At 53.0% G+C, this 19,502-nt stretch overlaps 2 protein-coding genes across 2 annotated transcripts; both read right to left on the bottom strand.

The window, feature by feature from the left end:
- Positions 1-206: 206 nt before the first annotated feature.
- LOC113179115 (CMRF35-like molecule 5) lies at positions 207-6,447 on the bottom strand. The gene is made up of 6 exons (XM_026383531.2): positions 6,390-6,447; positions 5,842-6,156; positions 3,986-4,061; positions 2,928-3,049; positions 1,220-1,281; positions 207-437 (listed from the first exon to the last, which is right to left on the bottom strand). Exons 1-6 carry the CDS (start codon positions 6,445-6,447, stop codon positions 207-209), a joined length of 864 nt encoding a protein of 287 aa, XP_026239316.2.
- Positions 6,448-11,310: 4,863 nt separating this feature from the next.
- On the bottom strand, positions 11,311-19,502 carry Treml2 (triggering receptor expressed on myeloid cells like 2). Its single transcript, XM_026383532.2, has 5 exons — positions 19,451-19,502; positions 17,141-17,461; positions 12,983-13,220; positions 11,653-11,759; positions 11,311-11,405 (listed from the first exon to the last, which is right to left on the bottom strand). The coding sequence occupies exons 1-5, from the start codon at positions 19,500-19,502 to the stop codon at positions 11,311-11,313; spliced, it is 813 nt and encodes a 270-aa protein (XP_026239317.2).

The following is a 19,502-nucleotide window of genomic DNA, read 5'->3' as shown; positions in this document are numbered from 1 at the left end:
GCCCCTGGGGGGCGGTACTGGGGAGGGACCCAGAAACCCCTCTCTTATGCCCACAGCTTGTCTATGGCAGCACTCTGCCTCCAAAGGGCGTGGCCCCTGACGGCTTGTGGTCATCTCTGCCACCTCAAGTCCCCCCCATTGCTGGTAGAGTCGCTTTGTACCTAGGGAACATTTTGGCCAGTGGTCACTGCCTGGTGAATTCTGCTTCAATTCCCAGGATCCCCACTGAGGGCGGCTGGCGGGGAGGGTGGCAGTCTTTTTCCGGTCACGCTGGCATATTCCACAGTCTGAAGGGGGTGGGGAACGGGCTTTGGGTTGGAGTTGGGGTGAGTGTTACTGTAGATGGGGTCCTCAGTGCCAAAGTGGTTTAGATGGATGAGGGACGCATAGCAGATGGCCGCAGTGTCCTCATCAGAGAGAATCTGCTGACGGAAGCCCTGGAAATCAAAAAAGATAGACGTCCCACTGTACAGATCACAGCTGCAGTGGTCAGGGGCCCTCAGAGGGCCCGGAACTGAGTGGAGGACAGAGATAAGATGTAGGATAAGGCATGGATCCTGCAGAGCCTTTGGCCGTGAATGGCTTTCATGGTCACCGAGCGTGAGGAACAAGGCTACGCAGTGTGGTCTGTGAAGCAGCCTCATCAGCATCACCGGGAACTTGTTAAAAATGCAGAACCAGGCTCCACTCCAGAGCCACAGAGGCAAAGTCCCTGGGGAGAGGGCTAGAACACGGGGTAGGGGTGTTATTTGTAGTGTGATCCCAGCATTACACAAGGGCTGAACCCGAGGACTTGAAGTCCTTCCCATCCTATGTTTCTGTGATTCCATCAGGTATTTAGACAGGACAGGCCTACCCAAGAGAAGCTGCCCAGTCCTCAGCCCTGCTGAGAGTCCCTGAGGAGCATGCTGCTTCCCTTGTTGGCCCCACACAATTGAACCCAGGCAGCCAAGCCCTGGGCAGGCTCTGGCCCGACCTCTTAGGAGAAGCTGCCTCCTGTGAAGGCCTGGGGTGAAGGTCAAGAGCCAGGTCAGCCAACTCTCTCCAAGGAATGTGAATTGAGGAGTTTGGGGAAAGGAAGTGAGTAGATGGGTCTCAAGCAGCCATTAGTATGTCAAGGTCTGGGGTGAACAGAAACTGTGAGAAAGCGCAGGCTGGGAAGTTAAGGTATGTGGGAAGGCTGTCTGTCTCTGTCCCAGGGGAGGGCTGTCCTACTCACAGGGGCTTTCGCCTCCTTGTGGTCTGAAATGTCCTCATAGATGTGGTGGGATTCCTTCTCACCTGTGAAGAAGACTCAGACTTAGGGGAAGGACCTCTACCCAGCTCCCGTGGAATAAGGCAGAGAGACCAGGCCCTGGCTGGGTGGAAGGGACTCTGCTGGGAAGAGGCCAGAGCTTGTTCCTGCCTGGGGAGGCCTCAAGGGCCTGGCACAGAACAGTATCCAGGGACACTACGGAGCAAGACAACCCAGCTGCCTGTGTCTAACTGGCCCAACCTAGGTAAACTTCATTATCAATTCCAGTGCACAGAGAATTCCAAATTTAAACATCAAATTTAGGTAGGATCTATTTGCTGATGCAGTTATTTACAGTAATGTCTTTCAAATTTTTTGAACCAGGAACCCCAATGAGAAATACCATTTACCCCACAAACTCACACTCTCACACCTGGGCACTCACTTTTCAAAGTTCAGTGAGAAATTGTGTGAAGCATTTTGATGTTTTGCTTTTCTATTCTGCTTTATAAAAATGCTGTTGTGACCCACTAAACTGATTTTATACCGTTTGAAAAATATACATCTAAAATTTTATAATCCCCTTCTTCCCCTGAGGATTTGTACTTGAAAAATTCATATCCACGAGCTCCGATATACTTCTGACCCATGCATACATTTTAATCTTGTTGTCAACAGAACCATCTCCAGGGCATACAATTAACAAGCACATAGTTTCATGTTCTAAAGAAAGCAATCAACAAAAAAGAATCAAGAAAAGTGGTAGAAGTCATCAAAGTGCGGCAGACTTCACATGCAACTGATGATAGAAACTTTAAACTTTGAAGATTAAAGTCCTAGAAGTGCTTTTAGGAGGGCAAAAAAAAATCCCCTTTGTTCCCCTTTCATTTATGTATTTTTAAATTTTATTGTGGGGCAGAGGGTGTAGCTCAGTGGTAGAGCATGTGTTTAGCACGCCTGAGGTCATGGGTTCCCTCTCCAGCACATGGAAGAAAAAAAAAAATCATTGGGTATATTTAAGGTGTACAACTTGATGTTACAAAATATATAACCACAGTGAAATGGTTACCATAGTAGAAGAAATTAACACATCCTCTCCTCATTACCCATAATCCTCCCTGTGGCAAGAGCAGCTATAATCTCCTGGTTTTGCAGAAGTCCTGCACAGAATGTGCCATTATTAGCACAGCTCACATGTTGAACATTAGGTCTTTTGTCTTGTTCATCCTGGATATTTGCTACTTGGTGTCTTTTGGCCTCTATCTCCCCATTTCATTCCCTACCATGAGGAAGATGAAATATAAAAATGATAGCAACAATATTTTTTAAATGTCATTACCCGGAAAAGTTTGTTACATAGACTTGTTAAAAACTCCTTAAACATAAAGATGGTAAAAGTATACGATCCCAAATGGATAAACCTAGCACACCTAGATTCAGGTAAATGGGCATGGAGTTGAATTGGCTTCAGGTGAGCTGACCTTGAGCTTCTAAGGAGGACTGACTGGTTAACCCTCAGGACCAGGGGACCTGCCATCTGGCAAATGGAAGGAGAGCCACTTGGACACAGCACCTCTTCTCAGTTTCCTTGTTGGTAAAATGAGCATGATAAGCCTTGTTCCCCACCGTGAGAGGACTGCCTGTAATGGCTGAGCAGTCAGTAGTCCACCCAGAGCCAAGGACAGGGGCTCACCTTTCCTGTCTCTTCCTCGGACTTTCCTGAGATATAGGACCATGAGGACAATGAACCCCAGCAGCAGGACAGCCACCACCACGCCAGAGGAGATGAATATCCACTTCTGGTTGCCTGAAGGGCTTGGGAACAAGGACCAGCCAGGTGAGGGGAGCTGGAGTCCAGCTTCACCTCCTGCCAGAAAACCATCCCTCCCCATGCCTGTGGTCCCTCCAGGCCTTCCTGGGCTTCCCTTCTGTCCCTGCTGCTGGGCTGAGCAGGAGACAGTCACAATGGCAGCCACACTGGCAGGGGCTCTGCTTCTCACGGGTCTCACCTCTGCAAAGTAAGAATGGGGCTGATGTCATGAGATTTTTTTTTTCCTTTTCCTTTTCTGACCTTTGCACCTTAACTTTCCTTTCGGGCCGCCATTGGAGGGTCTGCATGCACCCCTCTTAGCCTCCTGAACTGACCTTTGTCCCTACTGCTTCACCCCAGCCCTTCTCTGCGAGGTGCAGTCAGCTCTCAGGGTACACTGGGGTCACCTGACAACAGCTCTGCCTGCTAATAAAGCATTTCCCTAGGTCCTGTCCTAAGCAGAGGGAGGACACAGAGGTAGGCAGCCTTATGCTGGAGCAGGCTCCTAGGGAAAGTGACTGGGCGTCAGGGTCAGAGGGGGGCCAGGGAGTAGTTCTAGGGACATCTCTCAGCTCCACTGACAGGCACCTGGTTTCTAGGTTAATCTCTTGTCCTGGGATGGTTTACAAGAGCCCAGGTTCACAATCTGCAGGGAGGGTGGATAGAGGGCAGGGGACAGAGACCCACTTTCTGGGGTGGCAGCAGAAAACAATCCGTGACTACAGACCACGCCTTTCTCCAGACGCCCTGCAGCTCTGGGATGGCCCCTGCTCTTTCTGAAGATGGAGAAGGGACAGAGGCAGAAGCCACAGCCATGGTCTTGCCTGGCATTGGGCTACATCTCTGGAATCCCCGCCCTCAGTAGTTGGGGGCACCCGGCACAGTCCACCAAGGGTGGGAGGAAACAGGACTAAGAGATTGGGGGAGGGGCTCAGCAGTACCTTCCAATGACAGGGCTGGTGGCAAAGGCCATGGCTGTTGTCATTCTGATGCTCCTGGTGGTGGGAGGGGTTGAAGCTGTAAGAGATGACAATATGTGGAGTGCCCATCTGCTCCCCTGCACTCCAGGTCTCCCACTCCCAGATCCTAGCCCTGGATGGGAGGAGCCCACACATGGCCTTGGACCAGAAGGGGATGTGCTGCTCCATTTCCCTCATCGGGAAGTGCCACAGCGTGAGCGGCTTTAGTGTCACTTGTATATCGGTTATGTTGTGGGCATCTCTGTTTTTGCTATTTTTGAGCATGTCTTACACTTCCAACCCTTAAAGCCTCCCTCTAAGCACTCCTGTGGTCTCCACTAAATAAATTCCTGCTCATCATCCATCAAGGCCTGGGGGGTACCACCTCCGAGTCCTTTCAGGGTGAGAGGCTGCACCCTGGGCTTGTCCAACCCCTCCCTTCACTGGGCCTCTACCCAACATGCTTCTATTGAGGCACCTACCACCCTTTATGCACATGTCTGTCCTAGCCCTTTATAAACATGTCCATCTTTCTGTCTGGGCTGTGGGGTCCTCCAGCATACAGTTGGGACTTCAGGTTTTGGGCTCCCCTTCCACAGCCTAGCCTGGCCCTGTGATGTACATGGAATGAGCACTGAGCTAAACTCGGACAGCAAATGGCCAAGAATGACCTCCAGGCACTTGTTAGACCAAATGGCTGGGCAGACTCAGCTCCACGGAGAGAGGGGGCTGAGAAGGTACAGTTCGAGCTCTGATGTCACAGATAAAGGCAGGGGGTCGCACCTCTGCAGTTCTTAGAAAGAATACCCAGGGGCCTCAGAATTAGCGATCACCCCTAAATCGCCATTCTAAACCCTAAGGCTCTCAGTGGTTAGGGGCAGGTCCAGGGTGAGGATCCTCAGGTGTGACACCTCCAGGTCTCAGCCCTTGAGTCTCCCGCCTGCCTGGCTCTTCAGCTGCCTCCTGTCTGTTCACATTTCTCCACGACCCACCCCACTCCCAGAACCTCCCGGTGGTCTTTCTGTGCAGCGGACCCCACAGCCCCTCGAGAGAACCCTGGGGTTAGGATCAGGGGTGGGGATGTCCAAGAAAGGACTGCTCCTCGGCTGTGCTCAAGCTTGGGGACGCTCTAAGTTCCTTCCAGATAGATGGCAGCATCCTGTTGGTGACAGCAACAATGTTAAGAGAAACACGTGAAGGAAGAATCGATTGGAAACCAGGAGGCTCCAGTTTCTAGGGCCAGTTCAGCCCTCGACCACCAGGTGACGGTGGGATGCACCCCGTGACGCGACGTGAGTGGTTTTTCACTCAGTACTGAGCCACGGGGAGTTAGGTCTCCCCTCGGGAATGATCCCAGCTCTACCAATGGGACAGCCCTCGAGCTCAGGGATTTGGGCATTACCCTCGGCTTGGACAGCCCACCTCCTACCTTATTTGGCAAAAGAACATTACTTTGAAAGCCTTTTGAAGCCCCCTTGTATAAACAAAGAAAACCTGGGTTCTCACTCTCTCTTCCCAGTGTGGAAGCAGGACCCTTCAGGTCGCAGAGCGGCCCCACCCTCATTTTTCAAAATTATTGCTGTGTCGTGTGATTTTTCACCGTATTTCTCAGCCAGCACATTTCACGCAAGGGAAGCCCAAATGTCATACCCAGCATGGGACTCAGGAGAGAAGAGTAAGAATCAAGAGGTGACCTTGAGCAAGGGGCTTTTCTTCTTGTGCCCCAGATATTAGGTAGGAGAAGGTTGGAGAACATGACTTCTAGGTCCTCTCCAGCTCTGACACCTTGTGATTATGGAAGGCCAAGAGCCACATATATAAGAAGGGGGATAGCTCACCTTTAAACACCTTCAGATGGATGGTTCTGAGAATGTGGACCTCGGTATTTTCATAGATTCCACAGTAATAGACTCCGGAGTCGTTTACCCTGAGTGCAGTCATAGTGACGTCGAAGTAGTCAAGCCTGAGATGATCCTGGATGGAGGATCGGGGCTCTTTTCTGCCCCTGCCCACTAGTAATCTACAATAATTTGCTGTCGTTCTCTGACACCAGGTCTTCACCTTTGAGCGTTGGTCGGTCTTGTACCGGCATCTCACTACGATCATCTCACCCTCTGGTTTTTGTAAGAACTCTGTGTTCTGTGCCCAGGAGCCTGAGAACACACCCTCAAGTCAGAGAACCCCCACAGCAGGGCTAGGAAGTGGGGTTTCCCTCCTCAGAGAGCAAGTTGTTGTGGCTACCCTCAGAAAGTGCCCCAGAGCCAACCTCTGGCCACAGGGCACCCTTTCCTGGCTCTCCCCTCTGCAGAGCCCCGTTTGTGCGTATCTCACCTCTCCATCCTCCTCTCCTCTCTCCCGTGCCCTTCCCTCCTCCCTGGTTTCTTACCTGAGGCCAGGAGCACCATCAGGATGAGGGGGATCAGGTGTGTGGCCTCCTGGGCCATGGGTCGTCTTCTTGAACTGCAGTGGACAGAGGACTTGAGGGGGCAGGGAAGCCCTGAGATCAGGGAGCAGAGCTGGGTGGGATTCAGCCCAGCCACCCAGCCTGAGCTAGGTGAGATGCTGAAGATGGCAGAGATCTTGTAGGGAAGCAGGGAATCTGGGGAGGACAGAGGAGGTTTTGACCTTCATGGACCCTCCAGCCCTCGGCTTGACCTTTGGGTTTGGAAGGCTCGCAGCCCTGGGACTGACCGCCTAGGCTCCTCCAGGACACAGCCTCTTCCCCTTTGTAGGCCACCCCCCTGGCGAGGGTGTGGGAGGAGGAACCGATGGTGAAATAAGAGCCATTTCTCTTCCCTCCCCCAAGTCAAGGAACTGCTGAAGGTGGGTGACAGAGTTAGGGGGCTTTTTGGAGATCTGACCAGAGTCCTAAGTCCCATTGGTCCCCAGTGGTTGTAGACTTGGTGTCCAGGGCTTCCAGGAAAGTGGGAAGCCCTGTGGGGACCAGAGGAGAAAAGGAGGAAGAAGATGGAGAATCAGGGATGGGGAGGGTCCTGGAAGAGGTGGGAAAGAGCACAGCTGGTGGGGGTGTTAAATCCAGAAGGAGGGAGAGGAAGGAGAGGAGGAAAGCAGGGGGTCTCAGCCCCACATCATCCCCTCACACCAGCCCCCAGCCTGCCATCCGCACTCCACTAAGCCTCTGCTGAAAAACTGCTCTAATCAAGGACGATTTTAAACAGTTGTCATCAGACGAGCTACGAAAACGATCGCGTTGCAGGTTCCAGAGAACAGACTGTGCGAGGCAGAGGGAGGGTTGATGGCTCTGGGAAAAGAAGCACAGGGGCAGCACAGGACAGGAGGAGTGGGTTGTCATTCAGGCCCCGGGGAAGCCCAGGGCCCGGTGCCTCGCGAGGCCTGAGGGCAGGAGAAGCCCTCCAGACTTGCCCAAGCTGGGAAAGGGACGTCGGGGGCCCCAGACCCCAGGCCAGTCAGTCGGAAGGTGCCAAAAGCCAAGTGCCAATGTCTCGGCTTGGCACAGAATCACGAGCCACCACACAGCTTTGTAGGTTCAAACAGCAATTCTTTATTCCCGATCTCACACCAGCCTCCACACACGTTCAGGAGCAATTCCAATATGTCCGATTCCAAATCCTACTCCACGAGGCTTTTTTCAAATCCCATTTGAATCTCACGAGAACAACGGGAACAAGCAGCGGGAACACCCTAATCCCAGCAGCAATAATCTTCAACTTCGAACTTTCCTAAAACTCCTATTGTCACGCCCTAAACCCAAGGACAGGGATACTTCCTCAAACCTGCAGGATACTTCCTCAAACCTGGATCCACCCTCGATCACCTTGAGCAGGGTCATCTTTCTCAAACACACAAGCAAGGTCGCAGCAAATTTCCAAGGCAAGTCCATTTAACATGGGGTACACTGGCAAGGATTACGATGCGTCATACCTACTTGGTAATGGCCCTCAGCAGGAAGGCAGGGTGTCCTGGGATGGGGGAGGGAGGTCTGGCCTTGGCAAGGGAACTTTCTACAGCAGAAGCCAGCAGAAGAAACTTCTGCCCTCGCTACTCCTGGCCACACGCCCATCAGTCCTGAAGGGGGAGCAGGCACCTGCGCCTCTGTGTGATCCGCATTGAAAACCCCATTCAGGGCCAATGGGAGAGTGGCGAATCTGACATTGGTTTGTCAGACTTCACAGAAGGAGTGTGTGCAACCCGTAGGGGCTGGGGCTACTTTATTCGTTCCTTCCAGTGGTAGCAACTGGTCTCAGGAGCCCTGCTCTCTCCCACTGGGGCCAGCAGTATCCCTGGCCTGTCTGGAACCCTGCCAGCCCCGCCTGTCCCTGCCTGACCACAGTGGAGCTGGCTCCCCACCCCCAAGCTCACCTGAGAAGGGTGAGGACAGGAAGGAGACAGAGCCCCGGGGATTTGAGGAGAAAGACCGGGAGGCCACTCAGGCCCATAGGAACTGGCAAGATGGACGTAGTTCTATAGTTCCTTCGCAGTACGCCACATTCCTACCAAGGAGTCCCCACGTGTCATGGTTTGGAGGTGAGGTGTCCCCCAAAATCTCACATGTGAGACAACACAAGAAGGTTCAGAGGAGACATGATTGGGTTGTGAGAGTCTTAACCCAATCAGTGATCTAATCTCCTGGCAGGGATTGACTGGTAACTAAAGTGGTGGGTGTGGCTGGAGGAGGTGGGAATTGGCGCGTGGCTGTGGGAATATATTTGCATCTGGTGAGTGGAGTCTCTCTGCTTTCTGATCACCACGTGAGCTGCTTCCCCTTGCCACCCTCTCCCACCATGACGTTCAGCTTCCCTTGGAGCCCAAATCAATGGAGCAGACTAAGACTCCAAATAAAGTGCTCCTTCTCTGCAGTTGGCATGGTCAGGTCCTTTAGTCACAGCGGTGAGAAAGCTGACTAAAACGCAGGTTCTCGGGGTGAACAGCTCATGCAGTTTCCCCCCCAGTTTCAGGAAGCCCCCAGTGTGGTCAGAAAGGCCGATTGGTGGTCCCCACGCAGCCCTGCCTGAACCCAGGGGACATCTCAAGGCCTCTGCCTGTGTCTAGCACCCACCAGCTGGTACCTCCCTCAGGCCCCTTCTGTCCCTCCATAGCCCATTCCAGCAGGCCTGCCCACAGCTCCCAGCTGCCAGGGCCTGTCTGGCCTGGGCGCCCCCACTCCCAGGACCCTGCAGATGTCCCTTACCTCCTGATTGCAACCTGTGCTCCAGGCCTCCCATGGGGCTCACGTTTCTGTGAAGCTTGCCTGGCTGGCCTGAGACCACTGGATCCCCAGGTCTCCCACCCCCAAAGGACTCCAGCCCTCTGCCCCTGAGTGAAGGCCACACCATGTCACCCCTCTCCTTGAAGCCATGGGCTGACTGAGGCCAGGGCTGACTGCTCTTCCCCAACCTCCCTGCCTCCCCCAGGCTGAGTCGTGGACACGGAATGGGCCTGCACATGCCTTGGACCTGGGAAGTGATGGGAGGGTCTTCAAAGCTCATCTCCATCCTCCTTTTCCAGATAAGCAAAAAAGATCAGCAAGGGGTGGTGACAGGCCAAGGTCACACTGGGATGAGGGGCTGCATTGGGGATTTGGACCCCAGCCTTGATTTCAGTGTCACTGCCTCACCAGCCCCAGTCCCTTCACTCCTCACCAAAGGAGCTGCGTCTCAGGCCCCGACACCCATGTACTGAGGAGACTTGGGGAGAGGATGAAGCAGAGAACTGGCGTCGCGAGGTCTTAAATGCAAAATGTGAGAAGCAGAACCAGAGAAGAACCCGAGCGGCAGGAACATCACGGCATCCACACATTTGCAGTGTTTGTGTCATTTTGTTGTACTTTGAAAACAATCTTGAGAGGTAGGAATTATTGTCCCCTTTCATAAGAGAGGAAAATGAGGCCCAGATAGGGTTAGTGACTTGCTCAGGGTCACACAGTGACCGTGGCATCACTGGTCCCCATCCCTGACTCCTTCTCCAGTGCCCTTCCCATCGGGCCTCTCTCTCTGGGAGCTGGTGCCATCAGGACTGTCAGTGATGCTGGCAAAGGGTCACCAATGTGGTGGTGGGGTCTCCAGAAGCCATTTCCCCCAGATAAGTTAAGCCCTTCCTAGTCACACGCCAGGGCAGTGGCTCTTAGCAGGTTGCTTGCTGACCAGATTGAGGTCATCATGTGTGTGGTGTGTGTGTCTGTCTGTCTGTCTGTCCGTCCGTCCGTCCTGGGACCAGTTCTGTCAGTTGCTCAACCTGAATCCTCCTTCTGCCCTCTGCTGGATGAATGGAAGAGGTGTCCCTCCCTGCATTGTCCCCCTTCTTACAGCCATCCTGAGGTGCTCCCCCAGCTGCCTACCAAGGCCCCAGTTATGTCGCCCTCCTGACATGAGGTTTGCTCTCTCACCAGGAGGTCCCTGAGCCAAGGCCAAGGGTACAGATGTCACACTTATCCCTGGTGCTATTCCAGTCACTGCAGGCTGATGGAACCCCTCATCCTTCACTGCTAGATTCCAGGACAGGGGTCTAGACCGCGGAGGCGAACTCGGAGCCACGAGCGGAAGGCAGGCTCTGCAGGCCGTGGACCCCTGGCTTGAGGCTTCCTGGGTCCCATTCTGCCTGCGCCTTCCTGGGCCACTTCTCCAGGCCGAGGTAGCTCTGAGTTGTCTTCACCGTGTCACAAGTGAGTCATTTTTTTCCCAGTGGACAGAAGCCCCTTGGGGATGAGGGGGTGACCCCATAGCCCCTCCACCAGTGTCTGTGGGTGAGCACCCTCTGCAGAGCTGGGGTTTCGAACACCCCAGGATGGAGGACGGAGGCTGCTGCGTCCTCAGGACCATCTGGGAACTCAGACCTGAAACCCAGGTGCAGGATCCTGGGAGAGAGTCCTGAGTTCGGCTTCTGCAGAGGCCGGCCTTCAGCCAAGGACTCTCGGCTTCCCAAGAGGGGCCAGCGGCAGGTGGCAGTGGTGGGGTGCAGGCTTCTGGGGGGGCAGGGGCCAGCAGCTGCAGCAGGCAGAGGCCCCATCACAGGACACATGGCCAAATGGGAAGCTTTGGACAATTCTGGGATCTGCTAATACCGACCCCTTTGTGGACCCATCCCTTAGTCACTGTCCCTTCTCCTCTTCAGCGTGGGATTGTTGGAACATCAGCTGCCTCTGGGCTCATGAGCCCCAACTCTTGACCCCACATGGATGGGGAAACTTGATGAGAACAGAGGATGCTGAGGACCCAGTGACCCTGGGTGGAAAAAAGGGCAGCTTTAGCTGTCCCCCCTCCCCTCAGGACAGTCCCTGGTCTCCATTCCTCATCTGGCCTCCTAGTGTCTCCCTGGGAGACATCCTGTCATTAAGTGGTCTCAAACTCAGCCGGCTTCCACAGGGGCTCTGGTCTTCTTGGTGGCTCTGCCCAGGCTCCAGCAGAATCATTGCACAGGCTGTAACCTGTAAGAGACAGGGAGATGGGGTGCAGGCCCTGCCCAGAGCCCCAGGGCCCCGGAACCCTGGCTTTGCCTCATTCCTGCAAGGCCATCCCCTTAGGGAGATACTAGGCCACCTCCTCCCTTGCCAGGTGCCTCATGGTCCTCTTGACTGGACACAGGATGAGGGACCCTGCCCCCCTCCCGGGACTTGGGGTCACAGCCCCTGGCACAGTTACTCCCTGGAGAGGCTCAGAGGTGGCTCCACTCACTTCCCATGTGTCTCTTCTTCCAAAAGCCATAGACCATGACCATCATCATGGACGCTAGGAGGAAGGTCAGCATGGCCAGCAGCACGGTGAGGTGAGAGTCCGGGGGCCTGTGGAGCAGAACAGAGGGCAGGAGGAGACCAGCTCCCACTGTGTGCTCGCTCGCCGCGCTAGAAAGGCCGGACCAGAAAGAAAGCACTCGCATTCGCCTTTGCAGTCATCGCCTCCCGTCCTGGGGACCAGCTGAGGCAGAAGCTAGCGAGGCACCCAGAGTTCCAGGGAGGGCGTCCCCAGGAGGAGGGGGCATCTCTCCACCTCGATGCCTCTCCTCTACTGTGTCCCCAAATATGACAATCTGGGAGGAGCAGGACACTAAGACTCCCAGTTGTGACTGAAGGGATCAAGATTCTTACTCTCTTTGGTGACAGAGACCACCTCTTGTCCCCTTTCTCCTCTGGGTGGAGGCCAGCCTGCACCCCCTCGCCCGCAGCATTTCCATGGACATCAGCGAAACATTTTTGTCCTAAGAACTTTCCTTCCCCACTGGAGCTCTCTGTGCCACCCACACCAGGCAGCGGTGCTTGTGACCCACAGTAGCTGGTGTATACGTTCCAGCTCCCTCGACCTTCCCATAAGTGACACTGGATCCAGAGTCCCCCCCCCCCCACATTAAGTTTTCACGTGGGCACGAGGGTAATTGGCACCTCCCCTTCCCTGTTCCTCTTCCCCACCCACATTCCAGTGTTCCAAACAAGATGTCAGTCTTTATCTCAGAGTCGGCTTCTGGGGGACCCACATTAAAGTATCCCCCATTTCCCACTCTCTGTCCCTTTACTCTAGCCTGACACAGTGAGGCATGCCTGTCATCACAGTGACTCAGGAGGCTGAGGCAGGAGGATTGCAAGTTTGAGGCCAGCCTCGATAACTTAGCAAGACCCTCAGCAACTTAATGAGACCCTGTCTCAAAATTAAAAATTAAAAAAGGACTGAGGACGTAGATCAGTGGCAAAGCATCCCTGGGTTCAATCTGCAAGGACTAAAAAAAAAAAATACCTACTCCCTTCCTGGGTCCTTCCCTTCTACTCTCCATCCAGACTCTTCAGGAGACTCAGTCCTGCTGCTCATCCCCACTGCCTCCTTTATGTCCCCTCCAGTCACCCACCTCCCATAATAGCAGCAGTCCACAATAAGGTCCTGGGGAGCAAAAGGGGAAGGTCACCCTGATGTGGGAAGCATAGAGAGCTCCAGTGGGGATGGAACAACAGCTGCCCCGAGGTCTGTTCAGGGCCCACAAGCTGGGGTCACATGTAGGGAAATGTCACCCGACAGGTACCTGAAGGAGGGTAATTGGTTGTGGCATATTCCCGTGGTGGGCGAGTGGCTGCTGTGGTACCCGGATGTGGTGGAGATGGATGTAGGGATGGCAGGGGAGACTCTGGCATCACTGGGAGATACTGTCACCCATGGGGGTCCCGTGGTCTTCGTGGGTCCCGTGGTCTTTGTGGGTCCCATGGTGATGGCTCTGGTACTGATGAAGCTGTAGCCGGTCACAGAGGCTGGCCCGGTGGTCCCTGAGGCAGTGGAGGGCAAGCGTCTGGCCAAGGTGAGGAGTCTAGGTATAATCAGGGTTGCGCTGGAAGTGGAAGAGGTGTCAGGGCCCGAGGTGGGTGCTGGTCCCGTCGTGAGAGGAGAGCTCCTCTGAGTGGTGGGGGCTGCAGGACCAGAGAGGGAGGAGTGTCAGGCCTAGCCCAGGGCCTTGGTGGGGGGAGCAGATCTTGGCAGCCCACACAGTTGTCCAGGTGCTGAAGGGTAGTCCTGTCCTCCTTGGCCCTGGGCCTAGGATTCTGAGTGTTGGCTCAGAGGGCAGTGTCAGGAAGGAGGCAGAGCAAAGAAGGGAGAGACTTATGTGATCTCTTCAGCCTCCCCACTCAGGTCACCTGTTCCCAGGGGACAGCACCACCCGTTCCCACCTCTCTTGTCACTTCCCGGGCCCTCCTCATTCCTGTGGGTTAGAGAGATCTCTATAACAGGATGTTGAACAGAGACAATTCCAGCTACCCCGTAACTGTCCATTAAGGTGCAGAGATGAGGACAGCGGGGTATCAAGGGCCTCAAGTTCCAGAGAAAGCCACCAACAGCCAACACCTTCTGCGAGGGCTTAACAACACACACCGAGTCTGATCCTGCTCCCCTCGCCCATCAACGCAGCTCTTTACCACCCCGTTTTCCCAAAGAAGTCTGGAGTTTGGATGGCAGGTGAAGGGGTGAAGCCACCAAGCCTTGATCTAGTGGGGCTTGTTGGGTCTGCCACACCAGGGACCAAGGCAATCGGAGAGAGGCTGCTGCACCCACCACTGCGCACAGAAAGGAGGCCTCCCCGAGGACCGTGGTCACAGGCCAGATGGCTGAGCTGGAGCCATTTTTCTGGGTAAATGGAACCAGAAGCAGCAGCGTGGCTGAGGGTGGCATGGAAGAAGACCTGGTGCCCCACAGTTATGCTCAGCGGTAAGGACACTCCCAAAGAACCCTCTGAAAGCTCTCACGTTGGTGCCTTAGGAGAGCTGGCATGTGGACACCCACCTTGGAGAGGGTCTTAAAGGGTGGCCGAAAAATGACTGACAGCCAGCAGAGCCGACTTCTCCAATGGCCTGCTAAGTCTCACCAATTCCCTCTCTCATTCCTACTGCAGTACCCCAAATTTCCTCCAGGAGGCGCCCCACCTTCCCAACCTCCCAAGAGGAGGCAGCCCACAAGGTGAGAGCATTTTCCCTGGTTCAGACCCAGGAGATGGGGATGCAGCAGCTGAGTTTGGGGACCAGGGAAGGGGGGATGGTAAATTTCTCTCCAGGCTGTTCTCTCCAGGCTCTTTGGTGGGCTCCTCACCCTTTCCTACCTTAGAAATGTGAGGGCCTCACAGCTCGGTTCTTGGTCCTACCCTCTCAAGGGAGAGCTTTGTATCCCCTTGACTTGTTTTAAACATGTTTACTGAAATATAATCCACATTCCATACAATACACCCATTCTATCGTTTTTAGTCTTTCAAGTTGTATGACCATCACCACAGTCGGCTTTAGAACATTCCCATTGTCTCAGAAAGAAGCCTTTTAATCTCAAGTGGTCACCCCCAATCTCCTTCCTCTCCCCAGCCCTAAGTAACCACCAATGTACCTTCCATCGCTGTGGATTTCTTCAGTCCTCTTGACTTTAAACAGTGCCCTTACAGAGACACTTTCAAGTATACACCCCAGCTGTCACCTGTCACTAGCACCCCAGGCTGACAGATTGGCTATCTGCTCTGTATCTGCACCTAGGCTTCTAGGAGGTATCTTAAACCTGGCATGACAAAATGGAGCTTTTCTACTATTTATTTATGGTACTGGGGATTGAACTCAGGGGCCCTCGACCACTGAACCACATCTCAGCCCTATTTTGTATTTTATTTAGAGACAGGGTCTCACTGAGTTGCTTAGCACCTCGCTTTTGCTGAGGCTGGCTTTGCACTCTCAATCCTCCTGCCTCAGCCTCTTCTGGAGCCCCTGGGATTACAAGTGTGCACCACCATTCCCAGCCCTATTTTTATATATGCACATTTTTTAAATTTATTGACAGGGTCTCACTGAGTTGCTTACCACTTCTCTTTTGCTGAGGCTGCCTTTGAACTTGCGAACCTCCTGCCTCAAGCTGCTGGGATTACAGGCAAAATAGAGCTCTTGAGTTTTCTCCTAATTCCTCTTTCAGATTTACTAATTTCTGTTTCAGAATTACTCTACCCAGTAGGTTACACCATCTTCCAACTACTGATAAAATAGAAAAACTTGGAGTCATCCTTGATTCTTCTCTCCCTATTTTTTGGAGGGGGCACTGACGATTGAACGCAGAGGTGCTTTACCACTGAGCACATCCCCAGTCCTTTTATTTTTTATTTTGAGACAGGTTCTTGTTAAGATGCTGAGGTTGGCTTTGAACTTGGTGATCCTCCAGCCTCAGCCTCCTGAGTTCCTGGGATTACAGGTGCATCACCAAGCTCAGCTTGATTATTTTCTTTTCCTCGCCTCCACTTGAGCAAATCCTGTCCTGCCTCCAAAACATACACAGTGGAGAGAGAGTTTAAAAAACAGATTTGATGTGGGCTTGGGATCAGTAGCGCACTCGCCTGGCATGCGTGCAGCCCAGGTTCGATCCTCAGCACCACATACAAAGATGTTGTGTCCGCCGAAAACTAAAAATAAATATTAAAATTCTCTCTCTTAAAAAAAAAACAAAACATAGATTTGAGACCCTCCACTTCTCTCATCTCCAGCACCCACATCCCATTCCAGGCCACGTGATTTCCAGCCAGACACCCACCGCAGTCTCTCAGGCTCTGCTCACATCCTTCCATCCTCCATAAACAGCCATCGTCATCTCAAAAACAAGCCACAACACACCTCTCTGATAGCTTCCTACTGTACTTGGAATAAAATCCCAACTCCATGTCATGGAATTCAGGCTGCTACTTGACTCTGCAGCATCAGATCCTGAATAAAAGCAGCCAAGTATTATGAAATTTACTGTCCACCCCTCATTGCTCCCCTGACCCAACTGCCCCACATTCAATATGGACCAGCCACACAGGCCACGCTCCTTCTCACCTCAGGGACTTTGCTCATGCTTCTCTCCCCACAGAAGGCCCTTCCAAGCACTCAGATTTCATCAGGCTGCAGGGGCCCCATCCTTCAGGGTTCTGCTTGATGGCGTCTGCTCAGGGAGGTGGCCTCTGATCCTCAGGACGTCCCCTATCTCTGAGTTACTTTCTAGTTCATCACATTGCTTAGGGACATTTATTGTTGCCTGAAATCATTTATCTGATGAGGTATTGTTACCTGGCCTCCCTCCTAAGGCAGGACTGTGGCTGATTCTGCTCACCACTGTATTCCCAGAACCTAGAACAGTGCCTAGAACACATCATCGGGGCTCAGTGAATAGCTGTTGAACTGAGGTCTGAAGAAAACAAAGCAGAGTCCTGGGTTCAAATCTCCTCTCTGCTGCCTGTTGATTCCGTGTCCCAGGGCAAGGTCAGAGCCATGGAGCGTTTTTTTAGATCTCATTTTTTCATCTTGTAAAATGAACTAGCTAGATATGGTACACATGCCTGTGATTCCAGTGACACAGAAAGCTAAAGCAAGAGGATCATAAATTGGAGACCAGTCTCAGCAAATTAGTAAGACAATTTCAAAACAAAAAAATTTTTTTTTAAGTGTCAGGGATGTAGCTCAGTGAGAGGCACTTGCCTAGCGTGTGTAAGGCCCTGGGTTCAATCCCCAGAACCACCATTAAATAAATAAATAAATAAATAAATAAATAAATAAATAAATATTGCCCATAATCTGTTTAATCTGTTTATGGATTATGATTCTTATTCTGTTGGATGTTAGTGGAGGACACACACACGCACATGCGCACACACACAGGTGCGCACGGGCCATCGCAGTGCCCTGGAATGCCTGCTCACCTGGAGACACTTCCAGCTGGATGCCCATCATGGGGTAGAGGATCCCGGAGCTGTTGCGCATGCACCAATACCGGCCCGAGTCCTGGAGCTTGAGGGCCTCCATGGTGATGTTGACCACCTTGGCCTGGACGTCGTCCTGCAACAGGTAACGCGGCCCCTTCACCCAGACCCGGGCAAATCCGGGCTCACACCTCCTCTTCCTGACCTTGCACCAAACCTTGCCCTCCACTCGGTTTTTGCGGCCCTTGTAGGAGCACTGCACAGACAGGGTCTCCCCTTCCAGGTGCTGCACTTTGGTGTACACGCTCTCAGCGGGGAGACCTGGGGAGACACAACCCGCTGAGCAAGGTCTGGAGAGAGAGGAGCTGAATGCACCTTGAACCTCAGCGCCTGGCCAAAGGTGAAGGAGGGGCTCCGCTGCCCCTCCGCTACCCTAGAGCTCCCCCCTCTGATGCAGGAGATGCACAGGTCTGCAGACAGCTGGCTCCCCGTCTGTGGGGGAGGCTGACCTGTCCTTCAGGGAGTCCCAAGTCTAATGCAGGAAACTCAGCCCTAGTGTTCGGAGCTCCATCAGACACAGCCCCTCCTTCACGGTATTTTCTAGTCTTCAGGGATTCCTAGTCTTTTGGGAAAGATCCAGATGCCACCTCCATGAGACAGATGCTCATGCATAATGACAAGTCTTAAGTCTGGAAATTCAAAACACAAACCACTGAGGTAGATAAGAAAGTCCAATATTTGGGGGGAAAATGAAGAGTAGCTATTTATTTCCCAAACAGGTTCACTTTAGTCTTGGCGTGGGAGCTGTGGGGAGGAGGGTGCTGGGCATTGAACCCAGGGCCTCATGCATGCCAGGCCAGCGATCTACCGCTGAGCTGCAGCCCCACCCCCATTACAGCCGCCTTTTAAATACCGTGTGACCTTCGTTCATTCTAAGTGGCATTTAATTTTTAAATATTCTAGTTACATAAAACCTAAAGATCAAGTATGCCCACATACACAAATAAACTCCCAAGAATTCTGCAATTATTCACTGCTTGTTTACAATATCTTAAATACTGTGCCTGGAGAGAAAATGTGGTTTGAGTCCTTCATAATCCATGGTATGGTGGAGAGGACTTGGGACACAGGGAGGGCCTGTGTAAGCTCAGCATTTTCTCCTCTAACAGTTGCACCCCAGAACTTTACACACACACACACACACACGCACGCATGCACGCACACACACACACACACACACACACACTTATCTGAAGTAAGATAGATCAGAGAGTCAAAATGAGACATGGGTGAAAACTCTATTTTAACTGCTTAACTCTCTGAGCAGTTCATTTAGCATCTCTGTTTCTCCATCTGTCAAGTGAGAATAATGTCACTCCCCTCAAAGCCTGCTGTGAGAAGGATGCCCCATGGGAGTGCCTTGAACACAGTAAGTGCTCAATGCATGCACATTTCCTGCTCTCAAATGCAGGTTGTTCCAGCTTTCCCCAGAGGAGCCCAGAGCATGATGGTTAAGGGCCCAGAACCCAGACATCTGTTCCAGTTTCCAACCCAACTGCCATTACAGCTGAGCCTCTGAGTAAACTAGTGCTTTCTCCAAACAACACTTTGACCCTTGAAAACTAAACACAATGATCCAACTCAGTTATTCAGTGAGGGAGCCTGGGACTTCTGAGCCCAGGAGAGAAACCCTTCTGCCCAGGGGTGGTGCATTTTTGCCTACACCTACCTCTCCTCTCACAGGAGGTGAGAGCAGACTTTGCCAACCCTCCCCATGCCCAGAACAGAACAGGAAGTGGTAATTTGGTCGCCTTGGCAGCAAGGGAGGCAGGAATGGGTGAGGCCCCTTCAAAGACTTAGTAGCCGTGGCTGGGCGAGGCCTTCAGGGATTGGCTCCCTTCAGGACAGCACCAAGGGACCGGATGCCGCGTCAGCATTCCGAGAAAGAGTGAGTTCAAAGAGAGTTTATGAAGCCATGGGCTCCTGTCAGTCACGACCTTCCTGACAGAGGCCAAGCAAGGGTCCCTGGTTCTGGGTCCCAGGGGAGCCTAGGAAACACAGGGGCCAATGTAGAGGGTCCAAAGCTGCACCCCAGCTCCCGCATGAGGCCTGGGCTTAGCTCTGCCTGGGGCCAGATATCAGGATGGAACATTCTTACCTGTCTGCCAAGGACCTACTAAGCCAGCCCAACCTCCTACCCCTCCCCCAACTCACAAACATTCAGACAATTGGGCAAGGACAAGCAGAGCCCAGGGGACAGGGAAAGATCAGCATCCCCCCCTCAAGTCAGCACCCCCCCATTCCTCTCACCTGAGACACAGTCCTGTAGCCATAGCAGCAGCAGCAGGAACATGGGGGCCAT

The sequence above is a fragment of the Urocitellus parryii genome, chromosome 8 (genome assembly GCF_045843805.1).
Source record: "Urocitellus parryii isolate mUroPar1 chromosome 8, mUroPar1.hap1, whole genome shotgun sequence".
Classification (NCBI taxonomy): domain Eukaryota; kingdom Metazoa; phylum Chordata; class Mammalia; order Rodentia; family Sciuridae; genus Urocitellus; species Urocitellus parryii.
Note: the sequence above shows the minus strand (reverse complement) of the source record. Positions and strands in the feature narration are given on the sequence as shown.